We start from the raw sequence: 14,413 nt of genomic DNA, 5'->3' as shown, positions 1-14,413 counted from the left end.
CTGGAGGTCAGTTGGGCAAACAGCCACCAGGAGTTTCCTCTTTTGAAAGCTCTCTGCTGTGTCCTCTGCCTTCCCCCCTCTTAGGAAACTCTTCAGAAGTTTCACCACTTTACTCAACACCGTGGGGGAGGGGAAGGAGAGTGGGGGAATCCCTCCCCCAGCCAGCCGCTCTGATTGCCAAGGATAAAAGTGACCTCACAGTGGAGTAAAGGTCTCAAAACATCTGAAGAGGAAATGTGAAAAGCAGAATAAAGGAGAAGTGGTTGGGTGACTGGGTCTAGCCGATGATCTCCGGAACTGAACAGGAAATGACTTGCTATGTAACGTGTGCTGGGTGGATATATTTGGTATACGCAGACCCACAGTCAGAACGTTTGGTGGTTAGAGGGCCAAAGGGGGCAGTCAGATGGTCCAAACCTGTAACAACAACCACTGTGTGCAGAACCAACAAGCAGGCTGCTGAGCCTGATAGGGTTGCCAACCTCCAGGTACTAGCTGGAGATCTCCTGCTATTACAACTGATCTCCAGCCGACAGAGATCCGTTCACCTGGAGAAAATGGCCGCTTTGCCAATTGGACTCTATGGCATTGAAGACCCTCCCCTCCCCAAACCTCGCCCTCCTCAGTCTCTGCCTCCCAAACCTCCTGCTGGTGGCAAAGAGGGACCTGGTAACCCTACCCTAAGCATGGCAGGGAGCATGGGGAATGGCTAAAAAGCACTCTTGACAGACCAGAAGGCAGGCTAGAGGACTGTTTAAGAAAAAAAACTGCAAGGTATGTGAGATTTTCCAGTCATTGGATAAAACAAAAAGCAAGCTTCTAGCCCTCCGTGTGTGGGCAGTTCCTGCTAGGGTCAAATGGGGGCTGAATCCCACTAACAAGAAGCAGGACTTCTCCCTTCCCTGTGACCACTAGAAGCAGAATTATGAAAAACTGAATTACTAGATTATGTAACATTATAGAAACTATGCAAATCAGCACTATAGTGGTTGTAGGAGGATCTGGGAGACCTATATGCAAATCCCCTCTCTGCAAGCTTTCTGGGTAGCCTCGGACCAGTCTCTCTCTCTCTCTCGGCCAAAACTACCTCACTGAGTGAAAGTGAAGATGAAACGGAGGAGTGAGACCCACATACGCTGCCCTGGGCTCCTTTGAGGAAGGATTGGATAGAATAATATTGGCAGATATATAGATCAGGCAGGAATACGTTTAACTTGCATCATGTATAGCTGGCATGCCCTGATCTGGATGGCCCAGGCTAGTCCGAGCTTGTCAGATCTCGGAAGCTAAGCAGGTCGGCCCTGGTTAGTATTTGGATGGGAGACCAAGGAAGTCCAGGGTCACTATGCAGAGGAAGGTAATGGCAAACTACCTTTTAGTCTCTTGCTTTGAAAACCCTATGGGATTGCCACAAATCGGCTGTGACTTGACAGCATTTTACACATACACACACAAAGGACATTAAATCTGGAGTTCCTAACTGCAAAATGCCACCCTGCTCAACACCCACTTTTTGTGCAAAGCTGTTGCTTAATACTGTCATCCCTCCCCAAGTCCTTCCCTATGGCTGCTAAGAACAGGAGTGGCATCTTCTCACACCCTTCCTTTGTGACCCTGGACCCTCCCATCTGTGACCTGTCTTGCTGGGGGCCAAATGACTCCAAAGGACTGCTGAGGTTTAGATCCTTTCCAGATGTTGCAATGTAGAGCCCAATCACTGCTGCTTCCTCCTGCCTTGCCTAACTGACTGTAGTGAAAATATCTGAGACACAAGAGAGATTGGGAGTATGGGGGGTTCTTTCACACCTACATGTGAAAAAAAAAACACTACAGGGTCCCTTTATTTCTATTCTTCTTGCTGTGAGACAAGAAAAAGAGTTTAGGGGAGGGGCTGTGGCTCAGTGGTAGAGCATCTGCTTGGTATGCAGAAGGTCCCAAGTTCAATCCCTGGCATCTCCAGTTAAAGAGACTAGGCAAGTAGGTGATGTGAAAGACCTCTGCCTGAGACCCTGGAGAACCACTGCCGGTCTGAGTAGACAATACTGACTTTGATGGACCAAGGGTCTGATTCAGTATAAGGCAGCTTCATGTATTCATGTGAGTTGGTCCACAAAAAGATGGCATCTTAATGCTCAGTTATGGTTCTGGACTACAGCAGAGTGGAGAAGAGGTCTTATCCAGCCCCTTCTGTGTCCAGCCCCTGCTGGAGGAATACAACAGACATTGTATTGGAACTTTTCTATTCAGAGCTAGAAAGAGCATGCATATTACTTCCGTTCTGCAGATGCTCCACTGTAGGGTTTTTTTGTTTTGTTTTTTGTTTGTACTGTCAGGTCACAGAAGCCCTGTATGGTTTTCAAGGCAAGAGACATTTGGAGGTGGCTTGCCATTACCCGCCTATGCATCATGACCCTGGTGTTCCTTGGAGGTTACCCATCCAAATACTCACCAGGGCCAATCCTGTTTAGCTTCTGAGATCTGATGAGATCAGGTTAGCCTGAGGCTATCCAGGTTCCACTGGGTACTCATTATTTTTTGTTGTTGTCAAGTCACAGCTGAGTTATGGCGACCTGTAGGTTTTATAAGGCAAGAGACATTCAGAAGTGGTTTGCCATTGCTTGCTTCCATGTTACAACCCTGGTATTCCTTGGAGGTCGCCCATCCAAATATTAGCCAGAGTCAGGGCTGAGAGTGTGTGATTGGCCCAAGCTCACTCAGCAAACTTCCAAGGCATGAGTGGGGATCTGAACCTGATTTTCCCAGGTCCTAGTCCAACATCTTAACCACTACATCATGCTGGCTCTCACTCATTTGTTACTGGGCTCAGTTTAAGTTACTGCCTATCACACATAAAGCTCTTCATGGCTTTGTTCCCTCTTATCTGTGGGACTGCCTCTCCCAGATTTTTTTTTGGTGGGGGAAATAACACTTTCCCCTCCTCCTGAGGCTATCAGCAGCTCAGGGGAGGTAGGGCTGAATTCTATCAGGGAAATACAGAAGGGAAGGGTTAATCCCTGCCACCCCAATGCAAATTCTTAGCTTATTTTGAAGTAAAATAAAGGAGGTCTAGTCATAGATCCCAAATATTACTTATGTACCATACTATTTTTGGCAAAGTCTGTTAAATTACAACTTTATAAATGGTCAAGTCTGTTTCAACCCAGAAACAATTCTCTGTATAGCTTCCTTGAAAAAATCAGGAATTGCTAGATCGCTATAACATTATAATGTTTTAACAATTTATTGCAATGATCCACTAGTTTCTGGCTTTCGTTAAAAACACAGCAAACCCTTTCAATTAAGGTAAAATGTTAACTCTGCATATTTTCCCATAATGCCACAGGGAAAAGGGCTAGAGATGAACTTTTTACAAATGAAAGCTGGGTACTAGCAGATTGTGGCAATAAATCATGATAACACTATAGTGATCTATCAATCCACAATTATTTTCAAAAAGGCATCATGTTGTGGAGGGGAGGCAGCTATGTGAACTGAGGCAAGGAAAATGTCACCAATGTGGGAAGGACCTGCAAAAACACACACTTTCCCATCCACATGGGGTCTAAAGGCACTTTGGTGGCAATCTTTCCAAAAAGCTTGTATCATGCCAGGTTTGGGAAAGATTGTGGCACAGTGGGGGGAACACAGAAGCAGGACAAACAGAGGACAACATCATGAGGATGCTCCCCAAAATACTGCGCCTATAAGGAAACAAAGGCAGAGCAAAGCATTCACATGGAAATAGCAAACAGTCAACCTAGGTTCTCAGACAACATCATATGGTTTAAATACGCAAGTGATTGCAACCCTGCCCCCACCAAAGAGCCCCAAAACAAATTCAGCAGCCACTTTGAGAAGCAAGTTGGGTCCAGTACTTGTTTAGAAAGCCAAGACTGATCAGCTTGCCACATGCTGGGCACTAATGAAGCCATGTGGAAAGAAAAAGCCTGGTCTTTGATTAATATCCGAATAAATCATACCAAATCTGGGCAAAAGTTTAAATAGCTTGATTATTTTCAAGGGTTTTGCATTATACAAAACCAAGAGCAAAGGTGTCTCTGTTTGGGGTGTAGGGCAGGGAATGGCCAAGTGCTTAACTTGAAAAATCCGGAAAGAAAGCTGCCAGCAGAGTTCCTCTTGCTGTTATCATGGGGCCTAGGCTCTGTACTGCTTTCCATTATCAGTGACCCATTTCTTCATCTGCTTGAATGCCCTGCATGCTTCATCTAATATCCTCAGTTGACTCAACTCCAGTGAAATCAGTTCATCTACTCAGTTTCAGAGGACAGCCATTTTGGTATCTGATGAAGGAAACTTTGATTCTCAAAAGTTTATACCCTGAAAATCTTGTTGGTCTCTTAACAGCGCATTCCTGAGATTCGCTGTGCGTGGAGAGTGGGGAGGAGGCGCTGCTGCGCCGCCTCCTAAAGCTGCTCCCCACACGCCGAAACACAAAAAAAAACCTTTTAGAGGCTTTTTTTGTGTGAAATGGGGCTTTTTAGCCCCATAGAGAAAAGCAGGCGCGGCCTCGCTCTTCTCCGCGCTGGCATTCACGGGGCGAAAGGGGGTAGGAAGCTGCCTAATGGCAGCTCCTCCCCCTGCCCCGCCCCAGGAATGCCTTCCAGGATGCTGGGATGCCTCCCGGGACACCGGCGTGGGCCTTTACGCCAGTGGGACGCCGGTGGAAGGCCCCATCGGTGTCCCGGGTCAGCGACTGGTGTCTAGACCTATCCAGCCAGTGTTGGGGCCACTAACGCTGGCGTAAGTTGCCTGGACACCGGTGCGGGAGGCCCCAACACCAGCACAGTGCCTTCCTGGCCTCCTAAGGGCTTTCGCCCTTCAGGCTAAGGAATGCGCTATAAGGTGCTACTGTACTCAAACCTAACAGTTTATATTCAATCACTGCTAGGGATTAAACAAAGCAATGTACATGCACATATGAACCAAGCCCTTAGCTGATGATGATGGCCAGTAACTATTGATAAGACCTGCTCTCAGTGAATTTGGTCCGCCTTTTCATCCTGGAGAAATGCCAACACCAACTGTCCCAGCATGTAAGCAGGGGCAAGAAACCAGCCTATGGGGAGCTGTGGCTTGCATGGTTCACTTAAAAAAAAAGATGTCAACCACATACAGAAAATTATGCTATATTACATGGTCAGACGATGCCAGTACTTTAAAGGTGGAGAGATACCTGTGGTTGATGACAGTCACATTGGAACGAGGGATTCCAAGAACTGCACAGCTCTCCAGGAGCTCCTCCTTACGAATGGCCCCTTGATTGTAGTAATTACCTGCAAACCACAAAGACAATATCAAACCACTCTGCTTTGGTTTGGAACAGAACCAGGCTCTTCCCTAGACCATGAATGGTTGTTTATTGTGGCAAACAGCCAAAGAATCCAGTGACACCTTAAAGACTAACTGGGTTAAAAGTGAGAAGCTATCAGGTGGGTTGAAAAGGAAGTATGCAGATGGCTGGCCAATCACATTTTATACACCTTCCCAGGACCAAGTAAAAATGTATTAGTGGTAGTTGCAGGTGGCATGCAAACTTGCCTCTCAGTCCCCTGTTGTCTTGCCAATACCAGTGGCCAGTCTGGAGACTAGTGAAGAATCCTGGGTGGGGAGGGAGGATTGAAAAATCACACAAATTTCCCCTTATAGTTATTTCTAAAAACTCTATGGGCCCTGAGTAGGAATACCCTTTCTCTCTCTGTAATAGACTCTCAACTTCTCCCAACATGCTGTGCCTCTTGGAGAATACTGTCCTCACCAGACCATTTTTTGTGGCTTTGTTATTTTGCCTTGGGCTAATTTGCAAGTTCACATTTTTCTCTGTGTCTGGGGATCTCCCTGAGTATGTCAAAACCACCACTGTGTCGGTGGGTGGCTTGGGTTTGCTTCTTTAATGATTGGCACAAGCCACCCAATATGGTGAGGCATAAAGCTAACAGGAAATGCAAATTCCTCATCATTTTAAATATAATGTGCCACTTTCTGCATACCAAGAAAAAAATAGTCTATAAACCCTACAAAAGACCCCAAAATTTAAAAGAGAATAAAATAGCTACTGTAATTGGGGTCTGAGGAAGGCAGGGTTTGGGGAGAGGAGGGACTTCAGTGGGGTATAAGGCACAGTCCACCTTCCAAAGCAGCCATTTTCTTCAGATGAATATATCTCTGTCACCTGGAAATCAGCTGTAATCCCAAGAGATTTCCAGCCACAACCTGGAGGTTGGCAACCCAAACCTTAAGGGATCCTTGGAAACCCAGTTGCCAAAGGTAGAGGGTAGACATAGACACCAAAAGCATGGGGGTGGTGCCAAAGGAGCTCAGTGTGTGGGCACCTATGGAAAGAGTGGACAAAGGGAATCTAGACGTTAAGTATCTGTGTCCTGGGGGCTTCTATGCTGCAAAGGAGTCGAGTAAGTTGAGAACAGGGAGCCATTTATATATATGAAGGAATTTATATCCAGCCTCATGGCTCTGCGGACTCCTCAGACAGGCACAAATATATACATTACACTCAGAAAAGACTTGCTGAATCCAACCAATATGGGTCCATCTAGTCCACCATACTGTTTTTCATAGTGGAAGGTCCACTTATAGTCCTTGAGGTGCTACTGGACTTCTGTTTTATATTATTACACTGACAAAGAGACCCTCAAAAGCTTATACCCTGAAAACTTTGCTGGTCTCTTAAGGTGCTACTGAACTCTAATCTAGCTCTTCTGTGGCAGAGCAGCATGGCTACTCTATATTATTACATAGCACCTGAACATGGAGTTTTCATTTAACTATCATGGCGAATGTTTATTGAATATTTATTGAAATATTGATTATGTTTATTGAATGTCCCCTTTTAACAGGAATTCTCCTAATGCTATTTAAAGCTTTCCTAACTATCGGCCATCCTGGGGCATAGAGTTCCACAAATTAATTCTGTATGGTGTGACGCTTGCATGTATCATGACTAACAGATGCATAGCTTTTATGGTGCGATTGTCTTCCTCGTCTCTGTAGAGCTTTTTGCTTGGCTAGATTGAATGCTAACCCTTCTACGGTAATGCAGGGCAGAATTCTGAATATACCATACTCAGACAGGACCTGCCCTTGCTCTTCTGGCTCTATTGACTCATTAGCCCATGCCCTTTTGGAAGGCCGCTTTTACGAGGAACTTCGATCGCACTATATTTCCCCCCTTTTAATATACAAATCCAATGCCTCTGTGACTGACATAATGCCTTTTTTACTAAGCGATAGGGACCCCAAGGCTACATTGTCAGTGGCAAGATTTGTTCCAGTCCTTATATCCCTCCATCACTAGATATATGCTGCTCAAGATCAATTGATCAAGGAGTTTCTAAGGGATAAAAGGAAAAGGTGCGGTTTTCTTCACGGCACAGGGCAAGTCCAGTGTGATGAGAGGCGAGAGCTCCCAATCTGGGATCCCATAAGACTTTCAGGGCGTCGGGGCGCTGCAACTGACGTCATAACCCGCTCATCTAACGCCCTTCGAGCTGACGTCACAGCGCGTTTGAGACTTTGAGGAGAGCAACAGTTTCCGGAGAAGCGCCGCGCCCACGACGCCACGCACCAACGGGTCTGACGCGTTGCCGAGCAACGGTGACGCCAGAGCCGTCGCGGCGGTGGATGGGACGTTACGGTTGCTGGGCAACCCCGCGTCGCTCTCCCCTCACCTGCGGACCCGCAGAGCAGCCACCGCCTGGCTCGAGCCAGTTTCAGGATGCTCGGAGCGAAGAACATCGTTTCGTCATCAGGGTGCGCCGTTACAAACAGAGCTCGCACTGCGTCATCGCTGCCGCGCCGCGCCGGTCCGTTAGCGAACAGGCTCCTGCGGCCCCACCGTCTTGTTCCATGGCCTCGCTGCAGCCACCAGCAGACGGCCAACCATAGTACAAGCGGCGACAACAACAGCAAGGCGAATGATACTACTGTCGCCACCATAGTATTCCTCCACAAGGGGAAAAAAAAATACCCGGAAGGGAAAAAAGAAGGTTCGGGCGGAAACGGGTACCACGAATAGCAGAAAGAATGGTTCCGGTTGTGCAAGGCCCCGACTTAAAAAGCGGATATGCAGGAGGAGCTTCTCCGAAAGAAGAAAGAACTAACCTATAAAAGTAGAAAAGGGCAAGAGTCCAGTAGCACCTTAAAGACTAACAAAAATATTTTCTGGTAGGGTATGAGCTTTAAGAAGTGAGCTGTGGCTCACGAAAGCTCATACCCTACCAAAAATATTTTTGTTAGTCTTTAAGGTGCTACTGGACTCTTGCCCTTTTCTACTACTGCAGACAGACTAACAATGCTACCCACTGTGAATTAACCTATAAAAATACGCGTGGCAGAGTTGTGGAAAGCGTTACGCGGGGTGCGTTGATGGCCAGTGAGTTAGGGGAATTTAACGGAATTAGACAAATGCATAGAGGAGAAGAGAGAGTGTGATGGGAAAATGGAATTTTCAGATCCAAGAGGCAGAGAACCTCTGAATGGCACTTGATAGGTGGGGGAGGCCGGAGAAGGCTTGGGTCTGTGGGTGTTCCAAGAGATCCTATTGACCAGCACTGTAACCTCCATAGAAAAAAAACAGTGTACCTCTCCCGCTAATATGACTGATCTCCAGGTGACATAGATCAGTTCCCCTGGAGAAAATAGTCGCTTTGGAAGCTGGACTCTATGGCATTATACCCCATTGAAGTTTCTCCCCAAACCCTCCCCTCCTTAGGCTCCACCCCCAAAATCTTAAAGGCCCAGATATTACCCTCATTGCAACCCCCTCAATCCCTTTTGTTACAGCCATGAAGCTGCACACTTCAAGAGAACCTGGTGGACCACTTGTGCCCACCAGCTCAGTAAAACCCAAAAGACCAGGTGAAGCAACAGCATCACCATGACCTTTGGATCCCATAACACAGTATGGGAGTAACAGTAGGGTTGCCAGGTCTCTCTTCACCACTGGCGGGAGGTTTTTGGGGCTGGGGAGGGTGGGGTTTGGAGAGGGACTTCAATGCCATAGAGTCCAATTGCCAAAGTGGCCATTTTCTCCAGGTGAACTGATCTCTATTGGCCGGAGATCAGTTGTAATAGCAGGAGATCTCCAGCTAGTACCTGGAGGTTGGCAACTCTAAGTAACAGGCATGGTTCCTAGTCCATTTGCATAGATGAATTTGCCTAACTTAAAAGCTCCAAACCTGTCAAGTTGGCAAAAACATAACCAGGAGAAATGCTATCCCTGTCTAATCACCAAAGACAAAAGCTGTGTCCTTTGTCACAGTTATTATTTCATTCTTCTTTACAATTTTGGAATCCTGGATTGTTCTTGTTTTTTCTGTAGAGCAGCATTCCCCCGGTATGGTGCCTGTGGGTGCCATAATGCCTGCCAGTATGTTTCCTGGAGTCCATAAAGTGTTTTTAAAAAGTGGGTGGGGCTTTTGCCCAGCAATGATTCTTATTGGCTACTGAAGGTTTGATTGGGCGTGCAGATTTTAAAAAATGGTTCTTTGGCAGAATTAGCCACCATAGAACGATCTTCACTATGTGATTGAAAGTAAGCTGTGGCAGACATTCTGTGGCTGGCTCTGTCTCTTGAAGTAGCCATTTTTTGGCTGTGCCCACACACTATATCAGAATTCCAAATGTGCCCACAGGCTCAAAAAGGTTGGGGACCCCTTCTCTAGAGCCTGCATGCTCTAAGAGCAAAGGAGCTGTGCAGAACATAGATTCACTGTTCATGGTGCTAAGTTCCTTCTGCTTATGATTTAAGGCTGCAGTTTTATGCATGCTTACAAGGGAGAGAGTCCTATTGAAATCAGCAGGATTTATTCTAATTTACTACATTTAGGATCTTGCTGTGTCTGTCTGTTTATCCAGCCCAACCCCATGAATTTACTAAGACATAAGTTGCAATAATTATAATGGGATTCACTCTCAAGTGAATACAGATTTCAGCCTCACAGCCAGTAACTGTATCTGAAGAAGTGCGCTGTGGATCATGAAAGTTCATACCCTGCCAGAAATTGTGTTGGTCTTTAAGGTGCTACTGGACTCTCGTTCTTTTCTACAGCCAATAACTGTAATTGCTTGGAAGTAAGTTTTGTTAATTTTAGTGCCATATACTTCCAACCAATAGGACTGAAGAAGATACTCTGAAAACTTTATTATATTTACTTTACCAACATCCCTAGTTGGCCCATCACTCTGATTTTCACTTTATATATACCCAGGGAGTTTTTCCCTGTGTTGAAAGCAGGATTTAAAGCTGTGTCTTCCAGAGCCAAAATCAGTTCTCTGTATAACCTGTATTACTCTGCCTAGTAAGCTCTCAAGGGTAATATAAGATGGGGGTGCATGTAAGTTTTTATGCAGTGCTAGGAAAGGAGTTCTTCATTTGTGATTCACTTGCAGTGCCACGCTAAACAGTTATACGCTTCTAAAATCTTCAGATGAGTTGGAAGGGTGTAAGTCTGTTTAGGATTGCACTGTTAGAAAATAGTTGCCCACACCCCACATTTTGTTGGGATATTTTGCTGTGTCTGTTGCAATTAAGTATTTAAATCTCATGCATTATACATACATACAGGCCCTGACTCCTTCAAATGTCCTTAGCATAAATGCCAGGCAGAGGCATGCACAGAAATGGACAAAGCCAAAGCAAACCACTTTTTTTGCATCAGGAAAAAAATTATTAATACTGTTAGCTGCCTTTGCTGTTGTGCTACCCACAGTGCCACTTATGCAGAGTTTGGCAGTTCTGTGTGCTTTTTTTTTTTTACTTGTTAGAATGTTGGCTGAAGCAGTAATGTTATAAATAGGGTTGTCACCTTTTTATAGATACAGATTTATGTGCTTTTAAAAGCTGTGTAACAGGCAAAAAAACAAAGGTAAAAAAACGGTTACCATGGCTGTCCTCTCCATGTCACCTGTGGATTTCTGCCTTTTATGGAGCTGTTAAAATGATGGAGAGGCTACCCATAAAAAGAAGCATTCTTGATAATAAAACATATTGATTTGACCTTGTTTGAGACAGTGTGTTTAGGGGGATGAGAAGGCTCAGCCTTCTGACTGAGCTGAATGCTGTTTACATCAAAGTACAACGCAGGATGGAAAAGATTAATACTTTTTCCACGAAAGGCTACTCACTAAATCATGGGGAAAAGGAACCACTGAAAGCAGACGTATGTTGTTTAGCCCCACTATACACCTTATTGTATCTTTTGAGACCAACATAGGACCTTCGTTCTACTGAAAAATCTTCTTGGAAGCCCTACATTCTGTGATCCTAATCATGTAAATCACATTCATTTCCACAGATTAAATTCCAAATTTGTTCACAGGCTTTAAGGAGGTTCAGTGGACATTAGAAGCAAAGGACAGAAAAATGTAGCTAGCGTATAGTACTGCTGTGGACAATACTAAGAGACAGTGTGATGTAGGGGTTCGAGAGGTTGGATTAGGACAGGAAAGCCCAAGTTCACAGCTCACTGGATGACTTTGGGTCAATCACTTTCATCTTAACCTACCTTGAAAGGGTGAGAATAAAATGGAGAACAATATATTCTGCTCTGTGTTCCTTGGAGGAAGAGGAGGAGTAAAAGAATATATAACAGGTGTGACATACAATAATAGTACTTCTGCACATTCAAAGCGTTAATAGTACTTCTGCACATTCAAAGCGTTATCTCCATAATCCTAGCATCAGTCTTGCAAGGCAGGCTAATGTTATCCTCCAGTGAGAGCTAATGCTACAGTAACTTGCCTAAAACAACAGACTGAATTAATGGCTATGGTGAGATTTGATTTTGAAATTAAAATTTCCCAGCTTTCAATTAAACAATCTCAAATGACACGTACATTGATGGTTCAATTAAACAATCTCCAACAACATGTACATTGATGGTTAATTGAACCCTCTGTGATCCTGGATGCCTTCCTTTTCTTGGAGACCCAAGTCACAAACCCCACCAGGTCACCGTTTTTCATCTGCACCAAGCCCGGCAACTGACCTACCTGTCCTGTGCTGATCTAGCCACAGTGATCCATACAATGGTCACCTCTAGATTAAACTACTGTACATTGCTCTATGCAGGGCTTCTCTTGAAGTTGCTCCAGAAATTGCAACTGGTCCAGAACTCAGCAGTGTGGGTCCTTAAAGGACAGGGACCCCATGGGGACCCATATTCAACCGGTGCTCCACCAGCTGCACTGGCTCCAGATTGAGTACCAGATCAGGTTCAAGGTTTTGGTGTTGATCTTTAAAGCCCTATATGGTCTGGGGCCCTATTACCTATGGAACTGCCTCTCCCAATATACCCCTCAGAGAGTGCTGTGCTCCTCAGGTGACAACCTTTGGGTAATCCCTGGACCTAAGATTGTCCAGCTGTTCTCAGCCAGGGCTTTTTAGGCCTTGGTCCTGGGCTGGTAGAACTCTGTCTAGTGAGACGTGTGCCCTGCGGGACTTGGCCCAGTTCTGCAGGGCCTGTAAGAAATATCTCAATTTCACCAAATCTATGGTTGAGGGCAGCAACAGTGTTATACTAGCTGGACTCCCTTTTCCCTTCTTCCATTTTCCCTTCCCTTTACCCTTTTGTACTTTTCCCTCTTTTGTGGTTCTGCCTCCATCTTACTGAAGTAGCAAGACCATTGCTGGCTGGTGATCACGTATTATCATCTTGACCTGACACCCTGTGGGAATATTTTGTTCTTTTTAGGTGGTAGGGTAATTGGAGCACGTTTTAGGGCGCCATTGGTATACAGAATAAGATATATATTATTAGATTGGATGTTATGGTTTAAATTGTATATTATATTAAATTTTATATTTGTTGTTTTGTTCTACTGTCAGCCACTCTGAGCCCTGCTTTGCCAGGAAAAGGCGGGGTACAAATCAAATAAATAGGTCACAAGTTCTCACCATTTAAGGGTTGCCTAGCAAGCCCAGTAAATAATGCTGTAATGTGCAGCAGTGGCAGCAGCTGGGGAGGAGGAGACAGTGGGATGAGGGAAGGGAGATAAAGAGATGGCACCAGAAGATCAAGAGAAGGTGCTGGTAGGAGAAGGGGAGAGGAGGAAGGTGGCAGGAGGAAGTGGGGAGAGAGGAAGGGTGGCGGCAGCAGAAGGGTTGGTGAATGAGAAGTTAATTTATGCCAAGTCAAGGTGTGATTTGATTTTGAATGAGAAGTTGTGGAGAAAGACAGAATGGCAGAGGTGAAAGGGGAAGGTGCAGGAGCCAGCAAAGAGGGGTTTTCCCAAGACTTATTTGAGGGTCCCCTACCTGTGTGTATTTAAATGTGTGTGTAGCTGCTTGTTAACATGTTTTACTGAAGTTTTTTGTGTGTATGTTGTTCTTAACAGTAGAATGACATGTTTGTCAATTATGTAAATTAAAGAGACATTGAACAAATGAATAATTTGCTTTTGTTTGGAAAACAATTGTTTCCAGAATATTGTCGAAGGCTTTCACGGTCAGAGTTCATTGGTTCTTGTAGGTTATCCGGGCTGTGTAACCGTGGTCTTGGAATTTTCTTTCCTGACGTTTCGCCAGCAACTGTGGCAGGCATCTTCAGAGTAGTAACACTGAAGGACAGAGACACTGTCCTTCAGTGTTACTACTCTGAAGATGCCTGCCACAGTTGCTGGCGAAACGTCAGGAAAGAAAATTCCAAGACCACGGTTACACAGCCCGGATAACCTACAAGAACCAATTGTTTCCAGATTTCATGAAATCTCAGGTTGAGGAAAGGCTCGCAATTATTTAATTAAATGGGGAGGGTAACTTAAAATAATCGACCAATCATTACCTATTCCTCCCATGCCAAGTTTACCCCCTCCCCATCTTTGTTTCTTATTTGTTAATTTAACCCGTAGATAGATGCAGCACTCCTATTGGTAACAGGACAGCTGTCTTACAGAATGCTTCTGTTTCGTGCTTTCTTATTGGACAGCACCTTATTCTCCCTCAAAAATAGCCAGCGCTACCCCAACACCCTCTGCTCCTCTCATCCCATTCGCTGGCAGCCGCTTGGCTCGTCCTCTCCCATTGGCCGAGAGCTGAGGGCTCCGCGTCTTCTTCCCTTGCTCTCCTATTGGCCGGCACTGTCGTCCAACCCCAGCCCCTCCCACCTCCTAGAGAGGGAGACCTTTCTTTTTTTTTCACTACCGCACCGGCCGGATGGTCTTGGAAGGGTTGTAGTTAGAACTTGGAGTAACCACTCTTTCAGTCTCTCAAAACAACCCTCGAGGAGGCAGAATCAATTCCCTTCCGAACAAAATTCCTCCTGCCTCGCTGAGGCGAGGAGGATCTCTTTTTAAAGTAAAAGATTAACACAGGCAACTTTTTTGTTATGTGGCTGCCAGGACTTCGGGCGCCGAGGCGGGGGAGGGGCCTCGGGAGCCA

General features: G+C 45.5%; 1 protein-coding gene across 1 annotated transcript in view; it reads right to left on the bottom strand.

Annotated features, from left to right (window-relative positions):
• PIGL (phosphatidylinositol glycan anchor biosynthesis class L) overlaps nucleotides 1-7,971 on the bottom strand; it is a 66,952-nt gene extending 58,981 nt beyond the window's left edge. Inside the window, exons 1-2 of the mRNA XM_056865500.1 lie at nucleotides 7,704-7,971; nucleotides 5,195-5,294 (exon numbers count right to left, since the gene is read on the bottom strand). Of these exons, the coding sequence (XP_056721478.1) occupies nucleotides 5,195-5,294; nucleotides 7,704-7,971 (368 nt within the window). The remainder of the gene's footprint in view (nucleotides 1-5,194; nucleotides 5,295-7,703) is intronic.
• Between the last annotated feature and the right edge of the window lie 6,442 nt (nucleotides 7,972-14,413).

Source organism: Euleptes europaea, chromosome 19, assembly GCF_029931775.1.
Source record: "Euleptes europaea isolate rEulEur1 chromosome 19, rEulEur1.hap1, whole genome shotgun sequence".
Lineage (NCBI taxonomy): Eukaryota > Metazoa > Chordata > Lepidosauria > Squamata > Sphaerodactylidae > Euleptes > Euleptes europaea.
The sequence above is the reverse complement of the archived record's forward strand: the minus strand, read 5'-3'. Positions and strand labels throughout refer to the sequence as shown.